The 25,943-nt window shown below is 33.2% G+C and overlaps 1 protein-coding gene and 1 non-coding gene across 7 annotated transcripts in view; both read left to right on the forward strand.

Annotated features, from left to right (window-relative positions):
* Positions 1–25,943, forward strand: part of FER (FER tyrosine kinase) — a 362,557-nt gene that overhangs the window by 49,297 nt on the left and 287,317 nt on the right. For 5 of the 6 annotated variants that reach the window (XM_031448777.2, XM_031448782.2, XM_064482956.1 and 2 more), the window contains 2 exons: positions 9,690–9,863; positions 16,286–16,385. In XM_031448777.2, coding sequence (XP_031304637.1) covers positions 9,690–9,863; positions 16,286–16,385 — 274 coding nt within the window. Of the gene's footprint in view, positions 1–9,689; positions 9,864–11,213; positions 11,333–16,285; positions 16,386–25,943 lie in introns of those variants that run through there. The other variant, XM_064482968.1, reaches the window with a different exon arrangement.
* TRNAA-UGC (transfer RNA alanine (anticodon UGC)) lies at positions 11,995–12,067 on the forward strand. The gene has a single exon. It is a non-coding gene; the product is annotated as a tRNA-Ala (tRNA).

Consider the following 25,943-nt stretch of genomic DNA (forward strand, 5'->3'; position numbering starts at 1 on the left):
GCGCCAAACATTCAAAGATTTAATACCTGTACTTCTTAAACTCTTCCAAAAAATTGAAGAGACAGCTTCACTGGGTAATTCCGCCAAACATTCAAAGATTTAATACCTGTACTTCTTAAACTCTTCCAAAAAATTGAAGAGGAAGGAATGCTTCTTAACTCATTTTATGAGGTCAACATTATTTGGATCCTAAAACCAGACAAGGACTACACACACACATACAAATTACAGGGTATTATCTCTGATGAACAAATATGCAGAAATCCTCAACAAAATATTAGCAAGCCAAAGAAACAATACAGTTGACCCTTGAACAACACAGATTTTGAACTGCACAGGTACACTTATACACAGATTTTTTTTTCAGTAGTAAATACAGTACTATATGATATGCGGTTGGTTGAATCCAAGGGCGCAGAACCTTGAATATGGAGGGCTAACTATGGGACTTGGGTGTCCGCATGTTTTGGTATCTGTGATGGGTCCTGGAACCAATCCCCCTTGTATACTGAGTGACAACTGTACACTGAAAGGATCGTACGCCATGATCAAGTGTGATTTATTCCAGGGATACAAGGATGGTTTCACATCCACAAATCAATCAGTTTGATTCACCACATTAACAAAACGAAGGGTAAAAATCATATGATAATCTTAGTTGATGAACAAAAAGAATTTGACAAGACTCAGCACCCATTTGTGGTAAAAACTCTCAATAAAATGTGTATGGAGGAACATACCTCAATATAATAAATGACATATTGACAAATCCACAGCTAATATCATACTCAAAGCTGAAAAATTTAAAGTTGCCCCTCTAAGATCAGGAACAAGACAAGGATGCCTACTCACACTTTTATTCAACATAGTACTAGGAGTCCTAGCCACAGTGATTAGGCAAGAAAAAGAAATAAAAGGCATTCAAATTGGAAAGGAAGATTGAAACCTGTCACTATTTGTGGATTCCATGATTTTATATGTAGAAAGCCCTAAAGACTCTATCAAAAAACTATTAGAAATAATCAATAAATATAGTAAAGTTGCCAGGTACAGAATCAATATATAAACATTTTAAAATTGTTTTTCTGAATATTTTCAATCTGAGGTTGGTTGAATCCACAGATGAACCAGCTGATATGGAGGGCTGACTTTATGCCTTAACCATTTAATACATGTAAAATCATACGAAGTTTTTATTATGTTTCCTTGAGGAGTTTTTTGAGCGTTGTGCCTCTAATGCCATTTTCCCATATGCTGTGTGGTTTTTGTTGTGAGATCTTGCACAATCCAGTGATTATTAGGGTCACAAATGTTTGTTGCAGGAGAACTTGTACATTAGAATTACTTCAGAAGCTTTAAGATACCGATGCCTGGCCCCATCCCAAACCTATCAAATCAGAATCTCAGGTCATGGGATTCAAGAATTGGTAGTTTTAAAATGCCCTCAGGTGATTCTTACTGCAGCCCAGGTAGCTTTGAGAAAATGCGGAAAGACAGGCTCTTCGGAATGGAAACTACCTAAGGTTTCCTCTGTACTTACAAATGAGTCTTTGAAAACCTCAGTTTTAGGGAAATTTAATGACTTGTCTTTTGGATTTCTGTATCTCATAAGGATTCAGATTCTAAAAAACATTCTTATTTTGTAATAGTCCAAGTCTGAATAAAAAACTGATTCAGAGAAACATTTTGAATTATTGTGTGGTACAGAAGCTACACATTCTTCTTCATGCATTTTTATGCTGTATTTAAAAAATATTCAAGAAAGAAGAAAGAAAGCAAGTAGTTGGAAGATACAGTCTACAGAGAAAAGCTATTTATGACAACTAGTATTTAGGTATTTTTCAAGCTTGAGTCATTCTGTTGATTATTTTCAATGCTTTACTGTAATTATAGCTCTAGTAGTAGTTTGTTCTTTGACTCAATGTCCTGGAATAAATACTTTTTGGTATAAGAACTCAGAACACTTCAATTACTACCTGTTTATGAAATACTGATTTACCTTACCACACATCTGTTAGTTCAGAGGTGGAAAGCATGATGTGCTTTTCTAAAATACGGAAAAATTTCCCCTAAATGTAGTTTGCTCTTTTCAAAAGTTGAGTACAGTGTTTACTTTCTTTATATTGTATATTCATTCTAGTATAACCAATACTCCTTACCTATATTGGCTTTCTAAGAGTAAAATAGACTTTTTAGGAGTTATACTAATTATTTTAGAAACTTGCTGTGCTATTTAATATGCTATTTATTTAACTGATCTCTTTTTGGGAGGGGAGGTAGAGGAGAATAATATTTCTGTAAATTGAATCATTATTCCTTCTTTTTTACTGTGAAATAAGGGATGCATTTATTTCTAGGGATTATTTTTGGTCACAAGATGCCAACATAAAATAATCACATTTAGGAATTCAGAAAATCTTTTGAAATAATGCATTTCATGTAAAAACAGTATTTTATAATATTAATATTATTTAATGTACAACTTGGCATTCTGAAAATTTTTCTAAAACTTAAAAGTACTAAACCAGACATTTGTTTTCCCAGGACATAGAGAAATGTGTACTCTGTCTCTCTTAAAGTGATGCTGTTACTAATTATCCAGTGTGGAACTGGGGTTGGTTAGATAAGAAGATGGTGATTTATTTCTTAATTGTTATTGCTTAGGGATATTTGAAGCATTGGTTATGATTCTAGTTAGAAACGCAAAGAGTGAGAGGCCTCTTCTGTTTTCACCTTCATTTCTTCTAACAGAGTATGTCATATCAAGTACTCTCTAATCTTGGCCTCAAAGGGCTTCTTCACCTTAGCTGCTACTCATGCTACAAAGCTGGTGGCCTACAGGGAGTAGGTAGCTTTCCCCATGCCTCTTAGCTTGTACTTTAATGATAAAGTACTAAGTACAGGTTCGTGTAATATGTAACCAGTTTATAAAGTGCTCTCATCAGTTTAGCTTAGGTAGTTATTCTCAAAGTAATCTTTAGATACAAGAACTGGAGGTCTTTAGGTCCCCATGCTTCTGTATCCCCTGAGCCCCTTAGGTTGTATCCAGTCTAACACATTAAGAGGTAGATTTGGGCTGAGTCTGAGCTCTTGCATTTGTTAGCTGTGTGGCCTTGGACAGATTATTCTCTCTGACACCATTTATAAGATGAAGATATGTGTCTCAGAGTGTTGATATAAGGGGTAAATAAGAGAAAGCTTATGAGTGTATGTGATAAAGAGGAAGAGCAGAGGGTGGTCTAGGCAAGTAAGGTTAACTTTAATAGGGGTGGAATTGGGGAGAAGTCATGGAGAACATCAAACCACCTCTTGGTTCTGTGTTACACAGGATATGAGAGAAGAAAACAGAATATATTTGGTGGAGCTTCAGAGAAAGGGAATATCTTAAGTATATAGCCTGGTTCATACTTTCTGGGAGCAAATGCAGAGTTTTAATGGTTTATCCCCTAGACGTCTGTTTGAGGAGTTTTAAAGAAGAGTAGATTGAGCAGTAGCTGGAAGAATTGGTTGGATTAGGAAAAGAAAGGCTTTGTTTTTTAAAGAAATGTTGAGCTGAAAGAGCCAATCAAGGAGATTTTGGGGATACAGAAAATAGGGAATAACAGCTAGAACAACTTCTCTAGGACATGGGTGTGGAGTGGGAATGGGGTGCAGCAGGGTGGAGAACAGGAATATTGCACAAAAGCTGGAGGGAAGCAGGCAAACATCTCCTGACTGTAATTTATTGTCTTCTTTAAAATTTCCAAATAGGCCATCCCTGTATTAACAAAGATCCACTCGAGCTGGATCGATAAAGAAATCTTCTGTGGACACGAGCTACAAAGCTCAAGGAATTTATGAGGATGACAGCAGAGAGGGACGTAGCCAAGCAGCGAACAGTCACGGGTCCTGGGGCTGGGAGAGACTGCGGAGGTCTTGTTTCAACCCCTAACTTTTGGTAGGACAAACTGTTGAGCTTATGTGATTTGCTTCTGAAGGACAAAAGTGAGACTCTGGCCAGTTATCTTTGTTCCTCAGAAGAACAAGAAGAGTAGCCTCTCAGTCCAAGGAGAACAAAAGCAGTTGAGGGGCACTGAGTCTAGAAAGCGGGAAGAGAAAGTATTGGGAAAGAAAAGGTAATGTAATTTTCCTTCTTGTTTTGAATCTGTGCTTAGACATTTAGATTTACTCCTTTTTTAATAGCAGTAGTAATAACCTGGTGGTCATGTGGTTTCCAGAAATGACTCTCTTACCGCTGAGATCGGGCAGTGACTGAGCTGGTGCAGCTCAGCACACTTGGTACCACTCTGCAGAACTCAGATACTGACTTCAGTTATGTGGATTATTTTGATTCTCTTTTATGTAAGAATATTTAATAATCTTTTGTCTGCATGTTATTTTTATTCACGATTTGTTTTGATTATGATGTTAGTGTTTGATAACCTGAGAATTTATAGTACTTGAATAATAGGGACTTAAAAGTTTCAACTCTTCCATTGTTAGAAAGGCTTTAATTAAATAGAGAAGCCAAAAGTCCCCTGACATTAAAGGACATACTTAACTCAGATGATCCGTTTCTTGCTGACTCACCAAGTAACCTCAGTCCTTTGGTTTTTTAAAAGTCTCCACCAGATGAGAACTTACCTGTAGAGAATTCTGGATACTGTGATATAAACTATGCAGGAAAGGAGACCAGTCAATTCCTGCTGTATTTACAGGGGAAGAAATTTTAAATGCTGTAAGAAAAAAATAACATACCCACAAACTTTTCAAAATGAATTGTAGAATTCATGGGTTTCATAGATGTAATCAGTTTGTGGAAATTATTATATTATCATTGTAAAATACTGGAATGTCCCAAGGCTGTATGACTCAGCTATGGTACTGATAGTGTAGGGTTTTTTTTTTTTTTTTTTTTCCATGCTTTTTGTGGTGGGGTTCATTGAATTTCTTGAATCTGTGGGGTTTTAGTTTTCATCATTTTGAATATCTTCAGCTGTTATTTCTTCAAATACTTTCTCTGTCCCCCTCTGTCTCCTTTGATGTTTCTAATTACACATTTATTAGAACTCTAGAAGGTGTCCTACAGTTCAGTGATACTCTGTTTCTTTTTTAAAAATTCTTTTTTCTGCCTGTTTCATTTTTGATAGCTTACATTGCCGTGTGTTGTTGAGTTTGTTTGGGGACACAGTTAAGTTACTTGGAAAGAGTTTGGATCTTTTTGGATCTTGATTTTAAGATTTGTTAGGCAGGACTAGAGCAGTGCTAACTCCAGGGCTAATTACTCCCCACTGGCATGGCAAAACCTTTTGAATATTCTACCCAACATTCCATGAATGATGAGTTTTCCAGTGTGGCTGGTGGGAACAGGCCCTATTCCTGGCCGTGGGTGAACGCCAGGTGCTTTTCCCTCTATCTTGTCAGCTAGTTCTTTGCCCAGCTTGTGTAGTTTTCTCTCAGGCATGCAGTCATCAGTATTCCGCTGAATACTGGACAGAGTGGTGTTTGCTGCACATCTCCAGGCTTTTCTCTCTGTGTACCTCTGTCATCTCCAGTAGTCTGTCCCATGAACTCTGGCTGCTTTGCTCTTCCCAGACCTTCAGCTTTGTCTCCTCAACCCAGGGATTCCAGTCCTGTGCTTCCTGCTGCCCGTGTCTGAGTTTCATGCATTATGTTCAGCTTTCCAGTAGTTTTCAATGGGAAGATGAGTTTGATTCCAGTTAGAATGTCATGACCAGAAGTTCCTTACTTTACAAATTATTTTATCTCCTCTTTCTAGCATTGTTCCTGGTACAAAGGAATCATGACCAATGTTTTCTTACTTCCTTCGGATCATTTCTGAGTATCTGCTACAATTTGTTAATTATAAATTACTAATACATAGAAATATAAGCAGTATGGTAGGATCTTTACATCACGTTTCATACCTTTTTGTTGTTGTATATGCCTGAATGGAATAAATTTTTTTCCTGTGGAAATATTCTAGCATTAAAAAAAATTAATTAAGACTTTACTTCCCCAGAGTAACTTAAATTAGGGAGTTTTTTTTTTTTTTTTACTACTTTATGGAGGAGCTGCTAATATTTTCTGCTATCTTTGAATTGATACTGTTTTATATTTTTTCACACTATCAAGTAATGATTAGAAAATAACTCATCTTAATCTGTATTATTTTACTTTAGATATAATTTTGGCTTCTAGTGTAATGATTGTTTCCTGTTACATGTGAGAGCTGCAGTTTAATTTCATGGAAGCATCTGTCCTAAATTTGGAATGATACAGTGTTTCATATTTTAATAGGCTCTATGTTTGGAAATGCTGTCGTTTGTAGTGGTAGGTCACAAGGTATGTGTGTTTTTAGCAACTTGTGAATGGAATTTGAGTTGGCACAGAAATCATTTTGTTTTTGATTAATTCTAATATTTACATTTTTACCAGGCAATTAAGTTTTTTTTTTAATACATATGCCCACACAGGACATTTATTTAATTTATAGAAATAATTTGGTACTCAATAAGTGGTTCTGAAGTTTGACTTTTTTTAGTTTATTATATATTTTGGGTTTTCTCTGTATCATTTTACTTGGTTAGTTTACTTTTTTTTAAAGGCTGCATATCATTTTATTCATGTCTTTCATTTCTTACTTAACTTTTTTGGCTATTAAAACTATGATAAATGTCCTTGTTAATATAATCTGAATGGTTATGCAAATGTTTTTTGTGTGATAAATTCCAAGAAGTAGAATTTCTGGGTATAAAGTTTTGCCCTCTTAGAATTTTAATAGCTATTGCCGAATTGTTTTTCAGTAATTTACATTTCTACTAACAGTGCAGTGGAGAACCTGTTTCCCCACACTCTCACCTGTAGTGTGCAGTTGTTTCTTTAATTTTGTCAACCTGTTACATGAGAAATAGTAATTTCAAATGGCTTCATTTTTATTTTTTGCTATTAAAAAGGGTAAACCTCTTCCTTTCAAATCATTCACTTCTTCAGAGGCATCTCAGAAATAATATTAAATAACACTATTTATATTAAACAGCCTGGGTTGTGTTTGACTTATATTTGACTATTAAATATTTATATTTTTATGTTATAAAACATAGGTGTAGGATTTTTCTTTAAATGAAAAGTAAAGCCACTGTAGGCTTTTGCTACTCTAAGGGGAATAATTTGGAAAGGAGCATGAGGAAAAGAAAAGTCACCAATTAGGAGGTGCTGCAGTAGTCCAAGCCAGAGATAATCATAACTTCCAAAGGGGTGAGAGTGAAGATGAAGAGAAATGGGTGGATTTGTAGATTTTGGAGGAAGAATCAGAAAGACTTTTTTCTTTTTCCTTTTTTTTTTTTAAACAAGAGAAAATCAAAAGTTTATTAGCATATGTGTTCCATTTACATTTGGGAGCACTTAGAGATCAGTAAAAGGGTTGGTAAGAACTTAATGCTTATATACCATTTTATCAAAAGAACAGTACATTTTTATAGAACAGAAAGACTTTCTGATGAATTGCACATGTGGGAGGATGACAAGCTTTAGAAGAGCTGACATTTTTTAGGAAGAGAGGTTATGTTTATTAGCAGTATTAGGATGTTGGGAGTGGGCTCAAGCCAGGTTTTTGTTAAAACTGGGCTATAAATGGAAAGTCCTGATAAGAAATATAAGGAGGTTTCTAATCATAGAGCAGCAGTTCCTGACAGTACAGGATTCTATAGACAGTGTCCTTGGTCTGATTAGGAGATATTGAGAGTGATACAGGGTTGCCAGTTGGGGTGGTTATATATACCTTGGGAGGTTTTGACTTCCCACAGTGACTACAGTGAGCAGGGCTATTAGGCAGGATATGTGCCCTCCTGAGAGGTGGAGGGCAACCTGATCTAGTTGTGTGATCTTTAATGTTAGCTTCTATGGTGGCTTCTTCCTAGTCTGCAAGGACTCCTATACAGAATCATAAAAAATTATTGCTACAAAGCACTTAGAGAATATTTATTTTTTGAAGGTACAGAATATTTGTTTTTTGAGAAAGAAACTTATTCTTCTCACTTCAAAAAATTCTTTTTCGGGGTAGCCTTAACATTCTCCACGTTATAGAATGTTTTCTTAACATTGTATTTTTTTAGAGTGAAAATATAAAATGAAAAAAGCAAAGCTACAAGAGTTCTAGGGCCATTTAGTTGATGTTTTTAATCCACATTTGTATAGTTTTTTGTTGTTTTCATCTTTGTTAAACTTTGTGTTTTAATGCGAGTATGCCAGTTTTAAATAGCTTTGTGGTATCAAGAGCATCTTAGGTTTTTGATTTTGAAAGTAAATATAATGAGTTCATAACCCACCTATCTTATTTCATTTTCATAATTGCATTTTGCAACTAAAAATGACATTTTCCCTTAAACAAATGTCCTCAAAGATTACTTTTTTAAAAAACATATTGTGGTGTATCAGGACACTAAAATAAAATCACTAAATTAGACTGGTGAGTTCTGTGACTAAGAATTTGCTTCCTTTAGGCTATGCTTTTAATTTAGATACCTGTTAAATTTTGATTTAATATTATTTTAGAATATTAATAGAAACAATTAATTCTGTTCACTCATACGTCAAAAGTAATAGTATAGAAAATTTGTTCTTGTAAAATATCTGAAACCATATGTTGTGTATTTTTTGTGTCTTTGGCATGGATCCTTTCTGGCTGTGATAAATCTCCAGTAATTATTTCTGAATAGAATTTTGGAGACCTGAAAGTAACCTCTGTTACTTTTTTTTTTTTTTTGAGTATTTATAAGCTAGGAAGTCAAGTGACAAACGACTTGTCCATCTAGCAGTATCCATATGCCCACTTGTCCCAAACCCACCATTATGTGTGTCTGCTATGGTGGCAAAATGTTTTTCTACAAAAACCATAGAGAACTAATGATATTTATTAAGAAAAGATATTATTAAGAAAAGAGAAAAGATAGAAATATAGAGAATACATGTATTTAAGACATAAGCAGCAGAGCAGGTACAAAGATTGAGAAAGAATTTTTAGGAAGGGTGGAAGGCAGGTTGGTTTGTTGGAAGATAAAAAGCCATAAAAACCAAAAAAGAGTTTCAGGGAGAAGTGAGTCAGTAAGATCAGATGCCTCAGAGAAACAGAAAAATGAAGATGGAGATAAACAACAAGGTCCCAAGGTGTAGTACAGGGAACTATATTCAGTATCTTGTAATAAACCATAATGGAAAAGAATACGAAAAAGAATGTTTATATAACTGAATCACTTTGCTGTACATGAGAAACTAACACAACTATAATAAATCAACTATATTTCATTTGAAAAAATCAAGATGAGTAAATTTCTGTTGTATTTGATCATTAGGAAGTGCTGACCTCACTCAGGTCATGGTGTGGGCAGAAGCCATATATCAGTGTGTTGAAAAACAAACAAGAAGTGATAAAATGAAGACTGCAAGTGTGGATCCTCAAAGGGTCCCTTAATCCCTGTCTAGTATTCTGCATTGTTTCTGATTACTGACTTTTAAAGCCTTTGCACTTGAATTTGAAGATGTTAAATATGAACTAATCATTTAGCTCATTACACAGTTGCCAGAAACCTGACATTTTTATCTTAATGTTATAATTTGTATAAAACTAATTAAAGTTCCTGAACACTTAAAGCACAGCTAAATGGAAACCTCTAATACAAGTGCTAATTTTATTTCTTATTTCTTTTAAAAAGTCTTGGCTACTTATGATTCAGCAGACAGAACAACTTAGTAGAATAATGAAGACACATGCAGAGGACCTAAATTCTGGACCTTTACACAGGCTCACCATGATGATCAAAGACAAGCAGCAGGTGAAGAAGAGTTATATAGGTGTTCATCAGCAGATAGAAGCAGAGATGATAAAGGTTTGTCTTTCCATGCTGGAATTCTTTCTTTAATTTGATTTTTAAATTCAACGAAGTACTTTCTCTTGTTTGACTTTAAAAGATTGTTTAGTCATCATTTCCTAACAACAAATAGATATCAGTATATTTTTATTGAATATAAAACATTATTGATTTTAAGATAAACTGTTATTTTACATACTCCCATGAAAGAAAAAATGCTGTCAATTAAACTATGATACAATACTTTTTTATCACTTAGAATTTTTATTTTTTACTTGCTGAAATAGCTCTTTTAAGCTTTTAAAAATATTAATTTGTATCATGTAATACTATGTATATAATAAAAAAGAAAATATAGGCAAAATAAATTAGTTGGGATATTTCTAAATTTTCTTTACATTCAGAGTCTGTCTTTTCTGGATAATTTTTTGCAATGGTTTTTATTATGAAAATTTGCCAATGTACAGAAGAAGAGAGAATAGTAAAATGAAATCTCATTGACCTATCCATCCAAATATTCAATTAAAAAAAAAAAATCTGTACTCTTACCTACTTTTCTTTTACAGTGGATAATTTTAAAGAAAATTCCAGTTATTATTTTATCCATAGATATTTTCGTATGTATTGCTAAAAAAAAAGTCCTCTTTTAAAAAAAGAAAACATAACTATTATCATTAACCCACCTTAAAATAACAATAGTTCCTTAGTATTTTTAATTATCCTGACTGGGCTCAAATGATTGTTAAATTTTTTTTTTATAGTTGGCTCATTTTGAATCATGACAGAACTGTATAATTTATTCTATAGAACTGAATTTCCTTCATTTTGGAGTTTGCTGTTAGCATCATGTGATACAATTTCACATATACCTCGATCCTTCAGTTTTCCTGTAAACTGGGAGTTAGATCTAGAGGCTTGATAAGATTCTGACTGTTTATTTTGGGTAAGGATACATCACAGTTGCTGGTATAGACTTATTATTATTTCATATCAGGAGAGAGGTATATAATGTCTGCTTATTTATCTTTTTGTGGTGTTAAACTTGACTAATAGGTTTCAATGTTGCCAGCCTAATCAACCTAGTAAAAGAGTTTCTTTTCAGCCTTTCAACTGATAGTTTTAGAAACAATTGTTCATTGCTTAGATCCATTTGTTCAATGGAGGCTATAAAATGGCAACATTTTACATCTGTCATTCCTAATGCAGTTGTTAGCTAGAATCTTTCAATAAAAATGTTTCCTGTGTCAGCTTTTTGACTACCTTGAAGTATAGTTCATACAGGAAAGGCAGGATAAATGCTTGCTTTTTGACATTAATTTGCCAATTTGCAGAACAGTGAATTGGTTCTTTAGCAAATTCAAAAGTTAAGACTTCCAATTTTCAGTCCAGCATGTAAGAAGTTTGGAAGTTGTCACTCCATCCTAACAACAAGTAAAAAGCTGAACAAACCTAAAGATGAACAACTCTTCTTGGATCCATTAGAGAAGGTAGGTCATAGATCAAATGCTGCCCCCAAAGTGGAGAGACCGACAAGCAAATACAGAGAATCACAACTTTTCACAGCAGCTCGGGAACCAGTACTGGCTATAGAAAAACCTGAATTATAATTGACAAATTCTGGAGGTTCAGTGTGAACAACTCTGACACTTAAAAACTTCAGGAGGACCCAATCTTTGAGAGGCTTTTATACTTTTGTAAGTTTTACCTCCCGATCCCTATGAGGTTCTTATGGTGAATATAGGAGAAAAATGGCATGCTCTTGTCATGATTTGCAAACTCTAGAGAAGCCACTAAAAAAAAAAAAAAAAAAAAAAAGGAAAAAAAGAAGTATAGCTGGTATGCTAAGAAATGACAGAAAATAGAATCATATAAAATACTCAGTTTAAAGCCATAAAGACAGAAAAAGAGTGGAAGACAAAAATAGGAACAAATAGTAAGGGTAACAAATAGGAAACAATAACAAATATAGTAGATATTAATACAAGTATATCAATAATTACTTTGAAAGTTATTGGTCTTAAACCAATTAAAAGACAGGTTTTGTCAGAATGGATCAAAAAAATAGTGCATGTACAATTACTAATATCAGAAGTGAAATAGGAGACATTACTACATATCCTATGGATATTAAAAGAATAATGAAGGTGGGGGAGGGTATAGCTCAGTGGTAGAGCACATGCCTTGCATGCATGAGGTCTGGAGTTCAATCCCCAGTAACTCCATTGAAATATAAACGAATAAGTAAGTAAACCTAATTACCTCCCCAAAATAAAAATACTTGCTTAGTAAACATTAAAAAAAAAGTAAAAGGATAATGAAGGAATAGTATTAACACCTCTATGCATACAAATTTGATAATTTAGGAGAAATGGGCCAATTCCTTCAAGGACGCAATCTGCTGAAACTCACAGAAGAAGAAACATAATCTGAATAGGCATGCATCTGTTAAAGTAATTGAATCGATAACTGATGACCTTCCAAAACAGAAAGCACCAGGCTCTGATGCCTTTAGGCTCACATGGCTTCACTGGCAAATTCTATCAGACATTTAAGGAAGAAATGATACCAGTTCTCTACAAACTATTTCAGAAAAAGAAACAGAGGGAAACTTCCTACTCCATTCTGTGAGGCCAGCATTACCTAACAAAAGCAAAGACATTAGAAGAAAAGAAAACTACAGACCAATGTATCTATCTCATGAACATAGATGCAAAAATTCTTAATAGACTATTTGGAAATAAAATCCAACAGTGTAGAAAAAGAATTATATACCTAGACCAAGTGGGATTTATTTCAGATTTGAAAGGCTGTTTCAAGATTTGAAAATAAGTTAATGGAATCCATGACATCAACAGACTAAAAGAAAAAAGTCACGTGAGCATACGAATAGGTGCAGAAAAATCATTTGACAAAAATCCAACGCCAATTCATGATGAAAACTCACGGTAAACCAGGAATAAAGGGGAACTTCCTCAACTTGATAAAGGATATCTACAAAAATCTTACAGCTAATATCATACTTAATTGTGAGAAACTTGTAACTTTCCCACTAACATCAGGAGCAAGACAAGGATGTCCCATCTCACCACTGCTTGTTAACATAAAACTGGAAATCTTAGCTAATGTAACAAGAAAAAGAAAATGCATACAGATTGGGAATGAAGAAATAAAGACATCTTTGTGTACAGATGACATGACTGTACAAGATCTATAGGAGGAAAATGACAGAATTCTAATGAGAGAAATCAAGGAAATAATTGTAGAGATGTATTATGTTCATGGATATGAGAAAACTCAATATTGTCAAGATATCAGTTATTCCCAATTTGCAGTATAGATTCAACACAATCCCAATAAAAATCTCAGCAAGTTATTTTGTGTATATTGCCAAACTGATTCTGAAGTTTGTAAGGAGAAGCAAAAGACCCAGAATGGCTAACAGAATAATAAAGGAGAAGAACAAAACTGGAGGACCAACACTACCTAACTTTGAGACTTACTATAAAGACAGAGTAATCAAGATAGTTTGGTATTTGGGAAAGACAATAGACAAATAAACAAAAGACCAGTAGAACAGAACAGAGGGTCCGAAGTAGATCCACATAAATATAACTACCTGATCTTTGACAAAGGGGCAAGGTCAGTATGGGGGAGAAAAGTTAATATTTTCAACAAATGGTGCTGGAACAACGGATAGCCACTTGCAAAAAATGAATCTAGACACAGATCTTACACCATTCACAAAAATTAATTCAAAATGGATTATAGATGTAAATATAAAACATAAAATATTAAACTCTTGGAAGATAAATAGGAGAGAACCTAAATAACTTTGGGTATGGAGATGACTTTTCAGATACATCCATGAAAGAAATAATTGATAAGATGGAATTCATCAAAGTTGAAAACTTCTGCTCTGTTTTCCTTTCTTTCTTTTTTTAAAAAATTGTAACTCCACAGAAACATGTGTGGCACATGTCACAAACAGCAAAGGAACAACATGAATTTTCATCAAGAGAAATTTTACTTATACTGGACTTAAATCAAAGTACAAAGTGACTCCAATCTCAAAGGATGTTGCATCTTTAATACAAATTTAAGGGAAAGTAAGAGCATTGGAAATGAAACTCAAAAGGGTCTCAAGCACACTATGGGGTCCTCTATAAGCAAGTATGGAACTATAATGATTTCATAAATTTAAAAGAAATAACAAACTGAAAGCAGCCTGATATGCAAGATAAAATGAACCAGATTGGCAAAATTCTCAGACAGGTTTCAACAACAGATGTCAATGGGATACAACAGTTAAAAATTATATAAAGTGGGAAAATGTTCAATCCCATGAGACCAGAGCAGTAATTGTGATGACTAGTTACCCAGACGTAAGTGTCCATATTTCTTGCCTGCTCCAAGCAAACACACACACACACACACACACACGTTCCCCTCCAAAAAACAAACAAAAAAAAACAAAACAAAACAAAAAGAAACTACATAATACAGTTTCAAAAGAATGAGAAGATAAGCCATAGACTGGCAGAAGATAATTGCAAAGACACATCTGATAAAGGACTGTTACCTAAAATATACAAAGAACTCTTAAAAGTCCACTAAGAAAACAAACAACCTGATTAAAAAACAGACATCTCACCAAAGATACACAGATGGCAAATAAGCGCATGAAAAGTTGCTTCTTTTATCATCAGAAATGCAAATCAAAGCAACAGTGAGATACACTACACATCTGTTAGAATGCTCCAAATCCAGAACACCAACACTAAAGCTGGTGAGGATGTGGAGCAACAGGAACACTTATTCATTGCTGATGGGAATGCAAAATAATCCAACCACTTTGGAAGACAGTTTCACTGTTTCTTACAAAACTAAAAATACTCTGACCATAGGACCCTGCAATTGAGCTCCTTGGTATTTTCCCAAAGGAGCTGAAAACATATGTCCACACTGAAGCTCACACAGTTGTTTATAGCAGCTTTCTTCATAATTGTGAAAACTTGGAAGCAACCAAATGGTCCTTTATTAAATTAATGGATAAATAAACCGTGTGGTGCATCCAGACAAAGGAATATTATTCGGCTCTCAAAGGAAATGAGCTACCAAGCCACAGAAAGACATGGAGGAACTTTAAATGCGTATTACTAAGTGAAAGATGACACCCTGAAAAATCTGTATGATTCTAATTATATGATACTCCAGAAAAGTCACAACTATGGAGACAGTAAAAAGATTATTTGTTCTCAGGGTTTAGTGGGGAGAGAAGAACGAATAGATGGAGTAGAGAGGATTTTTTGACAGTGAAAAATGACTGTGTGCTGCTATAATGATGGATACATGTCATTATATGTTTGTTCAAACCCATAAAATGTACAACACCAAGAGTGGAACTTAATATAAATTATGTACTTGTGTGGCAGTGATGTGTTGTAGTTTTATTAGTTGTAACAAATGTACCACTGTTGTAGGGGAATGTTAATAGTGGGGGAGGCTGTGCATGTATAGGGATAAAAGATAAATGGGAAATCTCTGTACTTTGTGATCAATTTTGCTGTGATACAAAAACTGCTCTAAAATGTAAAGTCCATTAAAAACAAAACATTAACCAGTGAAGTATCTTTTAAAAGGGAATCATTTGAATTTATTTATATCTAAATCATAGTTGTTGATATTTTGTTTATTTACACAGTGCCATCCTTCATGTGTCAAGAACATTGGTGATGCACAATTTGTTTAAAGTGGGTTCTGGCATTTTCCAAATTGCTTATGCCCCTTTAGCAAGCTTTTAATGCTGCTCATTTCTTACTTTTCTTAGAAGGCTTATTAGAAGTTTTTCGGATATCTCGGACTCTGATTTTTTCCTCAAATGCTATTTATGGCTTTTTGACAAGAGTCAAGGACTTGGGTTTGTCTAGCCTTACTGTAGATAATAACTAAGCTCATACGTGCATGGAGTGACCACTCTCATGATTGCTGCCGGGTCAGCAATGATCATTAGATGCATCTTCTTTTCACAGATGTTACAATGTAAAAAGAAAAAATTATGTTAGAGCTGGTGAATTGTGACAACTCAGAGTTATTCTGTATAATTAAGTATTTTAATTTTATTTTAAAATTAGCATATTTTAGAGAAAATATTTCTGTATGCAGCAATGAATTATTGGTCTTTAAATTTTAGAAAATGATGGCACTATTTCTTGACTTGCTCTTCTTTTTAAGAAGTATTTTTCCCTTTTTCATATGCTGTTGAATTTATCACCAATTTCTAAGCTAATTTTAATTATTGTTTGTAAATTGTATATTGAAGAGCAACTCTGACCTATAAGCAGTAAAATATGTATTAGTCAGTGCTTTGGAAGTTAAGTTCTTGACTGATGGAAATTTAAAGGCATTCAAAAAACTTTTTTTGTTTTTCTTTTTTTGGACAGGTTACAAAGACAGAATTAGAGAAATTAAAAACCAGCTATAGACAATTAATAAAAGAAATGAATTCTGCCAAAGAGAAATATAAAGAAGCTGTAGCTAAAGGTATGGCAATTTATGAAAAATGTTTATTTTAGTGATTTTTTATTCTTATCATTTGAAAGTTACCTTTGTAAGTGGTGGAATGATTCTTAGACCAATTCAGATTTAAAAATATTAAAATAAGACAAAATAGACTAATTAATAAGTCTATATTGTCCTAAAATTTTCATAATTAGCTTTGAAAGTAAATGGGACGAGAAACACTGTTATAACCAGAGATTTATGGTTATAGTCTTTAGTTGTGACTAATCTTCATATTTAGATTTTTAAATTAAAAATTTTTTTCTGTTCTTCCTGGTTAAATATAAGATTTATTTGCAATGCTTTAAAAAAATTCTTCAACTTCTGTTTCTCTTTTATTAATGTATTTTCTCTTTGTCTTTTACTTGTATATTATGTTGTTATTTTGTTGAGGTTATTGAAATAAACAGCTCCTACATTTGGATATACCTTGCACAATGAAAATACTGTGTTTTTGTTGTTATTCCCAGTAAACTAGGAGAGGTACTGATTTAGATGAACATCCCCCTCCATCCTTACTTCCTCCCTTTCTGTCTCCCTTCCCCTCATCCTCCTCTCACTCCTCCTTGCTTCCTTCCTCTCCTTCCTTCTCTCCCTTGCTCTCCCTTCTTCTAATATTCCCTTGAACATTTATTCCCTTTGTGTCTTCCTTTCTCCTTGTCTCCACCCCTCCCACATTCACTTCACGTTTCTGCTTCTTGCCGTGTTTCTATTGCTGTTTTAGGGAAGATGAATTAATGTTTGTTCAGTTTATTTTTACTTATTTTCTTGGTACCTCAACCTATATTTTGAGATTATGATGTCTTTTTAATGCAAACACAGCTTTTAAAATGTTTTTGTAATTCAATTGTGTAAGTAATTTTAGTGAAGAAAAGATAAAAAAGGAATAGTGGAAAGTTCATAGACTTTACAGTCAGATGGTCTTGGATGTTAGTTCCGATGTTGTTTCATAGATTTTCAAACTTCATGTACCTAATTTTTATTCCTTTGTTATTTTAAAGAATGCTTTATATAATCAAGAAATATTTACTGAGCACTTACTATCTTTAAATTATTGAGATTCAAACAGTATTTCCTAGGCATTCAAGGAGCTTACCCATTTCTGGTTACTATTCTAACGGGAAATCCAAGTCTTACCCTTTTCCAAAATTTAGCGTTTATGCAAGGGATTTCTTGCTAAACCATCAAGAGTAATTTAGAAATAGTTTTGTACACTGAGCATTACTACTCAATCTGTCAAAGTAGTTCATTTTATAAAGTTCATTATCTAATACTTGGTTAGCATTCTCAAATTAGTTTCCTATGTTATAAATATCCATATTTAAATTTACCCAGAGCAAGTGACGACTTAATCCAACTATATTGTAATCCATCTATGCCTAGTATTTCACACTAACTCTATATCTGTTGGAGAATGAATAGTTAGAAAAAGGAATATATAATTGCTCCCAAGTCTTTAGTACCTATTTTTAATGGTATAGCTTACTTTTGTTTAAAAAAAAGAAATCTAAATCTGGTATCATAATAAAGTTTTAAATAGTTCTTTTACCTAATATTTATATTGTCAGAGATTATTCACAGGTAATAATTGTTCTTTATTACTTTTGATATAGACGAAACACCACTTAGTGTTGTATTAATAGTAGGAAGGCACTAGAAAATCTGCATACCATAGTTTTAATTGATCTTCAGAAGTATATCATTTGACTGAGTCTCCTGAACTTAACATATGTGAGTTCATTTACGTTACTCTTTCCAAAGTTATTAGTGATAGTATTTTCCTATTTTCAAGAATTTGATTACTCCTATTAAGTCAGTTTATAATGTATAGAGTATACACTTTTAAAGTAAGTTTTTATGTAACAAGGTAAATGCATGAGACATACATAAAGTTCCCTTTTATAATCAAAAGTACTATCTATATCTATATACTCATGTTTACATGTTTACTTGAAAAAGTATAAAATTATATTTTTGAAAACTTTGTATCTATTTTCAGACTGCTTCTATGTTTAACATAGAAGTAGGGTCTTACTTGTGTTTGTAAAATTATTTACTCTTTTTTAATTAAAAAGATTTTGTTCTTATTATTTTGGGGGGGTAATTAGGTTTACTTATTTATTTATTTTTAGACGAGGTACTGGAGATTGAACCTAGGACCTAGTGTATGCTAAGCATGTACTCTACCACTTGAGCTATACCCTCCTGCCCCATTTACTCTCTATAAGGCTGATGTGATGGCAAATTCTTCCAAAATTTACAGGCTCTATGTCAGAACCTTAGTTCATCTGGAGAGGCCAGACCAGGCCATTTCTGGAATGGGCCTTAGCTGCTGGGGCACTGGCACTGGATACCGAAGCTGTGGCTCTGGCATTCAGAGTTATTAATTTAGACATTAGGAGGTTTTGATAAAGCTATTTAAAGCCCCAGTCTGGTATATAGCATCCAGTTTGAGAAGACAAGGCATTGGGAGAGATAGGATCTGGTAATAGTTCCTATAGTAGGTAAGGGTTACATTCAGGGTTTGATTTGGTTTGGAGTCAAGGACTCAGTTACTGCAACTGGAGGTTCAGCAGTAGCAGTAGATCAGTAGGAAGCCTGGGCTAATACTGAAGTTCCAAACTCCTCTCCCCTGCTGCATAGATTATACAAAATGCTTTAACTTTTGAATGTTAGAACTTACATCCAAAGGAACACTGACTTATGTTCAGTCTAATGTAAAACATAATGTTCATTTGTAATATGAATATAGCATCATTTTAGTCAATTTTTTTTGGTAATATACCTTAAATTTCAAACTCATTTTGCTCTATGCAGTGCTGAGAGAATAACTATTTGTCTTAATTTGACTTGGACTAATTTGAACATTAGTCTGTTGATTGTTATTTATAACAAGTATACTGAGAACAACCAAAATAATTTTAGCCTTTTAAGCTGAAGTTAATAATTTAGAGAGTTTCCTGATAGCATGTAGTAACAAGTTTTTGAATGAAAAATACTCAGGTTTTACTTTCCTATTGCACATTAAGTTCTGAATACTTTAAGTTGGTTACTCACATGGCTAGGTTTGCCATAAAACAATTTCGTGACTATAAAGCTTGTATCCAAACTGAAGTTTTGACATAATGGTGGTAAATGTTGGAAAAATTTGCCATCACATCATCTTTATGAAGAATAAATGACTTTACCAAAGAACTCCTGCAGGATCGTATTATCTATGAACAAAGACAGTTTTACTTTTCCTTTTCAATCTGTATGTCTTTTCTTTTTTATTTTCTTTTTCTTGCTTAGTTGCCCTAGGTATAACCTCTAGTACAGTAGTGAATAGAAGTAGAAAGCAAGCATGTTTGCTTTGTTCCTGATCTGAGGGGGAAAGGCTTTCATCATTAGTATGCAGACAACTATAGTTTTTCAAAGATTTTTCTTATTATCAGGTTGAAGAAGTTCCTTTTTATTCCTGCTTAAATTAAGAATGGATGTTGGGTTTTGTCAAATGCTTTTTCTATATCTATTGAAATGAGTATTTTTTCTTCTTTTAGCTTGATATGGTAATTTTTTTTGATTGATTTTCACATGTTTCAAATATTGTACCAACTTCACATTCTTAGGATAAATTCTTCTTGGTTATGATGTATTATTATTTTTTATGTTGTTCAATGTGGTTGGCTAGGTTTTTTTTAATAAATATTTATCTTTGTCTCTGTTTCTTTCATCTTTGTCTCATTTTTTTATAAGGATAATACTGTCCTCTTCATGATTACCGTCTCTTCAATTTTGTAGAAATATTTGTGTTCAATTAGTAGTATTTCTTAAATATTGGTAGGATTCACTTGTGAAATCATCTAGGTCTGCTTGTTGTATTTTTTCTTTTTTGCTGAGGTTTTTAAACTATAAATTAAATTTCTTTAGTTTATATAGGGCTATTCAGTTTATCTGTTTTTGTTTGAATTTTAGTAGGTTGTATCTTTCAAGGAATTGTGCATTTCATTTAAACTGTTTAATTTATTGATACTAAGTTTTTCAGAATATTCCCTTATTCACCTTTTTATATTTGTAGAATCTGTGGTGATGATTTCCTCTTCATTCTTGATATTGGTCCTTTATGTCGTCTCTTTTTCCTAATCATTCTGGCTGGAGGTATATTGATTTTATTAACCTCAAGATCAGCTTTAGGCTTTTTTAAAAAATATTTTTCTGCTTTCTATTTAGTTGACTTAAGCTCTAATCTTTATTTTTTCCTTCTTTCTGCTTGCTTTAGGCTTAGTTTGCATCAACTTTTCTATTTTTTTTTTTTAATGTGGAAGCTCAGGTCATTGATTTGAGAACTATCTTCTTTTCTAATATAGGCATTTAGTGCTGTGAATTTCCCTAAGTACTGTTTTAGCAACATTCCATAAATTTGTATGTTTTATGTCTTCATTTTCCTTCAATTCAAAATACTTTATAACTTCCTCTTAGGTTTTTTCCTTTGATCCATAGATTATTTAGAAGTGTACTTAGTTTACTAACATTTTGGCATTGAATTTTTTTCTATTTTTGATTTATAATTTAATTTCATTTGGTCTGAGAATGTTCTTTATATGACTTTATTCCTTTTAAATTTATATATACATGTTATATGGTTCATAGTATGGTTTCTCATGGTAAATGCTTCATGTGCACTTGGTAAGAATATGTATTCTGCTATTGTTGGTTGGAGTGGTGTGTATTCCTAGCTTGATCCAGTTGGTTACTAATGTTATTAAAAATTTTTATCTTCTTACTGATTTTCTGTCTACATGTTCTGTTGATTATTGAGAGAGGGCAATTGAAATTCCCCACTGTAATTGTAGATTTGTCTATTTCTTTTCATAGTTCTGTCAGTTTTGCTTAATGTATTTTGAAACTCTGTTATTGAGTGTAAAAGCCATCATGATTGTATTCTTGATGCTTTGACCCTTTTGTCATATGAAGTGACCTTTATTATCCCTGGTATTTTTCTTTGCTGTATTATCTATTCTATCTGATTTTAACATGAGATACTTTGATTAGTGTTTACATGGTGTCTCTTGTTTTCATTCTTTTAGTTTAACATGCTTCAGACTTTATTCTTGAAGTCTGTTTCTTGTAAGCAGCATATAATTAAGTTTTACTTTTTTTATCTTGATAATCTCTACATCTTAATTGTGATTTTTGATAATGTTAGGTTTAAAGCTGTCATCTTATAGTTTTTTTCCTCTTTGTTCCATCTGTTCTTTGTTCTACTTTTCCTTTTTTCTGCCTTTGGATTAATTGAAAACATTTCTTAAAATTCTCATTATCTTCTTTGCTGTCTTATTAGTAATAACTTTTCTTTTTTTAATTTTACCTTTATTTTCTATAGTGTACCTTCAAGTCATATTTTATCACCTTATGTATATTATGAGATCCTTACAATAGAACAGTCTTCCTGTATTTGTGGTATTGTTTGATATATTTTACCTTTGTATATGTTTTGAACTTTACACTATATTGTTAACATTTTTGTTTTTGTTTAGTCAATTCTCTTTAAAATAATAATAAAGCATCTCACATATTTATCCATCTAGTTTTCTTTTCTAGCATTCTTTATTCCATCTAGTATCATTTTACTTTTGCCTAAATGCCTTACTTTGATATTTATTGTAATGTAAATCTGCAGGTAGTAAATTCAGCTTTTGTATGTCTGAAAAATTTTTATTTTACCTTTGTTTTTGAAATATATTTTTGTTGGGTATAGGATTCTGTTTGGCCAGTTTTTTTTTCTGTTATCTTTAAAGATGTCGGCTTAGTGTCATGTCAAGAAGAAATCTGCTTTATCTTCTCGTTGCTCTGCATGTTTTATGTTCCTTTGGCAGCTTTCAGGATTTCCTTTTTATTATTGGTTTTGAAAAATTTTATTTTGATGCATCTTGCTGCATATTCTTTTTCCCTTATGTTTGTGGCTTTTTGAACTTTTTATATCTGAGAATTTATAGTTTTCATCAGATTTGGAAACCTTTCAGCCATTATTTCTTCACATGTATTTTCTGTCTCCCCCTCTATTTCTGCTCTCCTCTGGAGACTCCAGTTACATGTGTATTAGGCTGCTTGTGGTTGTCTCACGGCCTACTGATGCTCTGTTCATTTTTTCCCCCTTGTCTAGTTTTGCTTTCTGTTTCATTTTGGTTAGGGTCTGTGGTTATGTCTACAATTCTACCAATCTTATCTTTTGCAGCATCTAATCTGCCTTTAATCCCATGCAGTGTATTTTTCATCTCAGGTCTTGTAGATTTTGCCTGAATAATTACAATTTGGGTCTTTTCTTAAATCTTCCATGTATCTACTTAACATTTTAACCTAAATTTTAGAGTCTTGGTGGACTTCATCTTCCTTCTTCATTTGTTCTGAAAGTTGTATGAGTTTATTCATTCTCAGATTTTTTTTTCCTCACTATAATCCCCGCTTGTTTATGTTGTAGAAAATATAAGCATCTTTATCTGTATGCCTACATGCAGGTCCTTGTTCATATGCTGTATAGTATTTTTTACCAAGTTAAAAAGTATTTTTTAAGAATAAATGTGTGCTAATTTTGTAAAATATAAGCAATATCATATTGAACCATATAGTATTGAATTAAGCAAATCTAAATATGATTTTGCTTTGAAGTTTTATAGTTGACTTGAAGATATACTGAAATATCAGAAAAGATGTTCAGAATAACGATTTCATAGTTATGTATTCTGATGGCTAGACCTATACTACAGGTTTACCTTCACTAAGCCTCAAAATACAAACAAAAGGATTTGTGGGACTTCTGTTACATGGGTAGAAGTCTGAATGCTTCTGCTTTATCATCATATTCAGGGAAAAAAAAAAAAACAAGACAAAGTGAGCTACTCCATAGCATACATGCCCATGCCAGTTGGTCTAAAGAAGTTTGAAAGATGCACTCTTCACCCACTTTTATAACAAGAGAGGGGAAACAGACTCTCTTTCAAATTCTTCTTTCTCTATGACACATGTAAAAGAATGCTAAAGGATTGGTAAAATCCCTGATTATTTACAAGCCTTCACTTACCCTTTAGGCAGACGGAGTAAGAAAGTGTCTACTGCTAGAACTGTGGGAAATTGGTTGGAAGTCTCATTCAGAAGTAAATTTTTCTGTAATTGGGAAGTAGATTTTCTTAAATTGCCTCTTCACGCATTATGAATAGTTCTGCGATATTTTATAGCCAATTAAAATTGATTAGATCTATTGAGTTGTCTCTTTAGAGTACTTTAATTATGAAAACCAGTTTGAAATGAGTCCAGACTTGAGACAGATGGTTAAATTTCTGTTTAAATAAATCCAAATTTTAAAAAAATTAATAAAACTTTGAAAAGGCTATTTTAGTTGATTTCTTCATTTTGACTCCACTAAGAGTGGCATCTGACTTTCTTACTTGATAATCTTTATATCTTGGATATTTAAAAAAAATCAGATCATATATGGAGGTCCTCTAGAAAAATACTCTGAAATTTAAATTTACCTCTCAGTTCAACATATGGAAGAAGTACATTTTTGGATACATGACTTACTAAAGACCAAACCAGAGCTCAGGGTGTGTTTGTTGATCATCAGTTCTGTTTAAATGACCTGAAAGCTGGAGGTTTTCTATTTTTTTTTTCAGACCTACGTTTTAATACATGATATATCAGCAGGTAACTTATGGCATGAATGCTTCTCACTGCATGGAACTTAATATAATAGGGTCTTCACAGGGTCATAAAGAGTAATGGCCCTCAGTTATTAATCTAATTTGCATTGTGCTGAAGCCACAGAAATTGGAGTGACAGTTCTAATGTTCTCATTAGATGCTGAAATATTACATGGGATGGAATATGCTACATGATTCATTTGTATTCTGCAGAAACTTCATAAAAATAAAATGAAAGCACAATAATTTGATTTGTCCCTATTTGCTTAGTTTTATTAAGTAAAAGAGACCAAGTTTAATATATAAAGAGATTAAGAGAAGTTATATACTTTTGCTGATTTTCCTCTATATTTTATAGGTGAGCTCCTTAACAATATTAGTTTTGGACTTGATTACTAGAAAGATGATATAAACATATACAGAAGGTAAAATTGTAATCTTTCTATAACTTTTAATTTTTTAAAAATTATCTAAGTTTAAATTAAAAAAAGAACTATATCAATTTATGCATTTTCTTGTTATGTGCCAGGCACTGTTATTTGCATTAATGGTACTGTAAATAAGAAAACACATGGAAATCCCTGCCTCTTTGAGCTTATGTTTTAGAGCAGAAGATAGCTGAGTAGTAAACAAATGAGTAATGCATATTTAGTATGTTAGATGGTGGTAGGTATGATGGAGAAAACACAGTAGGTAGATAGGATGTTGGGAGGAGAATCAGGTTAGGTATCATGAAGAAAGACACATTTAAATGAATGATGAGAGGAGTGAGGGAGTGAAGCATGTGATTATCTGGGACAAAGAGTGCTCCAGGAAGAGGGAAAAGCCAAAGCAAAGTCATTGAGATGGGATCATGCTGGGCATATCTGAAGAGTAGTATAGGCACCTGTGCGCTGGACCTGAGGGACTGGTAAAGGAAAGGTGTGGAGGTGTGAGATGAGATCAGAGAGGAAGCATGATGGTGGATTATGCAGGATCTTGCTAGTTGTTTTAAAACTTTGGCTTTTACTCTGAGTAAGATGGGAAGCCCAATGGAGGGTTTTGAGCAGAGGAATGACATGAACTTACATTTTGACAGGATAATTCTTGCAGCTTTGTAGAGAATAGACTGAGGGGTGGGGGAAGGATGGAAGTAAGGAGATCACTTCCAGGCTATTGGAGTAATCCAGGCAAGGGCTCAGGCTGACTTCTTCCTGGGTGGTAGCAGCAGAGGTGATGAGAAGTGGTCACATTCTGGATATACATATAATCAATTCTTGTTATTTATGGCAGTTATGTTATATAAAATCACCATGATTACTAAATTAGCATTACCTGTTTACTGAATCATTGCCCTGGGTGGACATAACATAAGGGGTTAGAGCCCTGTAAGCATGGTCACAACATTTTTGACACTTGATCAGTACATCATTTTTTTTTAATGTGTATTTCTGCTAAAAGACACCTTCTTTAAAACACATTGTTGACTTATTAACATTGAACTCACGGCTAGCAGTGCTATTACTCGTGAGTAAACAAAGCTTTCTAACACACGTTTACTCTGTGAGGCACATCAGAACCTTCTTTAGTTTAAGAATACTAAACTGCACTTTAACATTATGCTTGGGGGCCGTTTTAAGCAGCAGAATCACTAGGAAAAGCACAAAAATGCAAAAAATATAAAACTGAATAGATTGCAAAAAGGACAGTTTACACTACAATTGCTGAAACAAAAAGGCAGAGCATAGCCTTTCAACCTCAGTTGAGAATGGATGTATCAAGTGACTCCTTTGCTGCTCTGCATGTGTACACGTCCGTGATTGACCTGGGAAGCACTGTGTGTATCGAGTTTTAGGCATTAGGCAAACTTGGAAATATGGAATCC

This window comes from Camelus dromedarius, chromosome 3 (assembly GCF_036321535.1).
Source record: "Camelus dromedarius isolate mCamDro1 chromosome 3, mCamDro1.pat, whole genome shotgun sequence".
NCBI lineage: Eukaryota > Metazoa > Chordata > Mammalia > Artiodactyla > Camelidae > Camelus > Camelus dromedarius.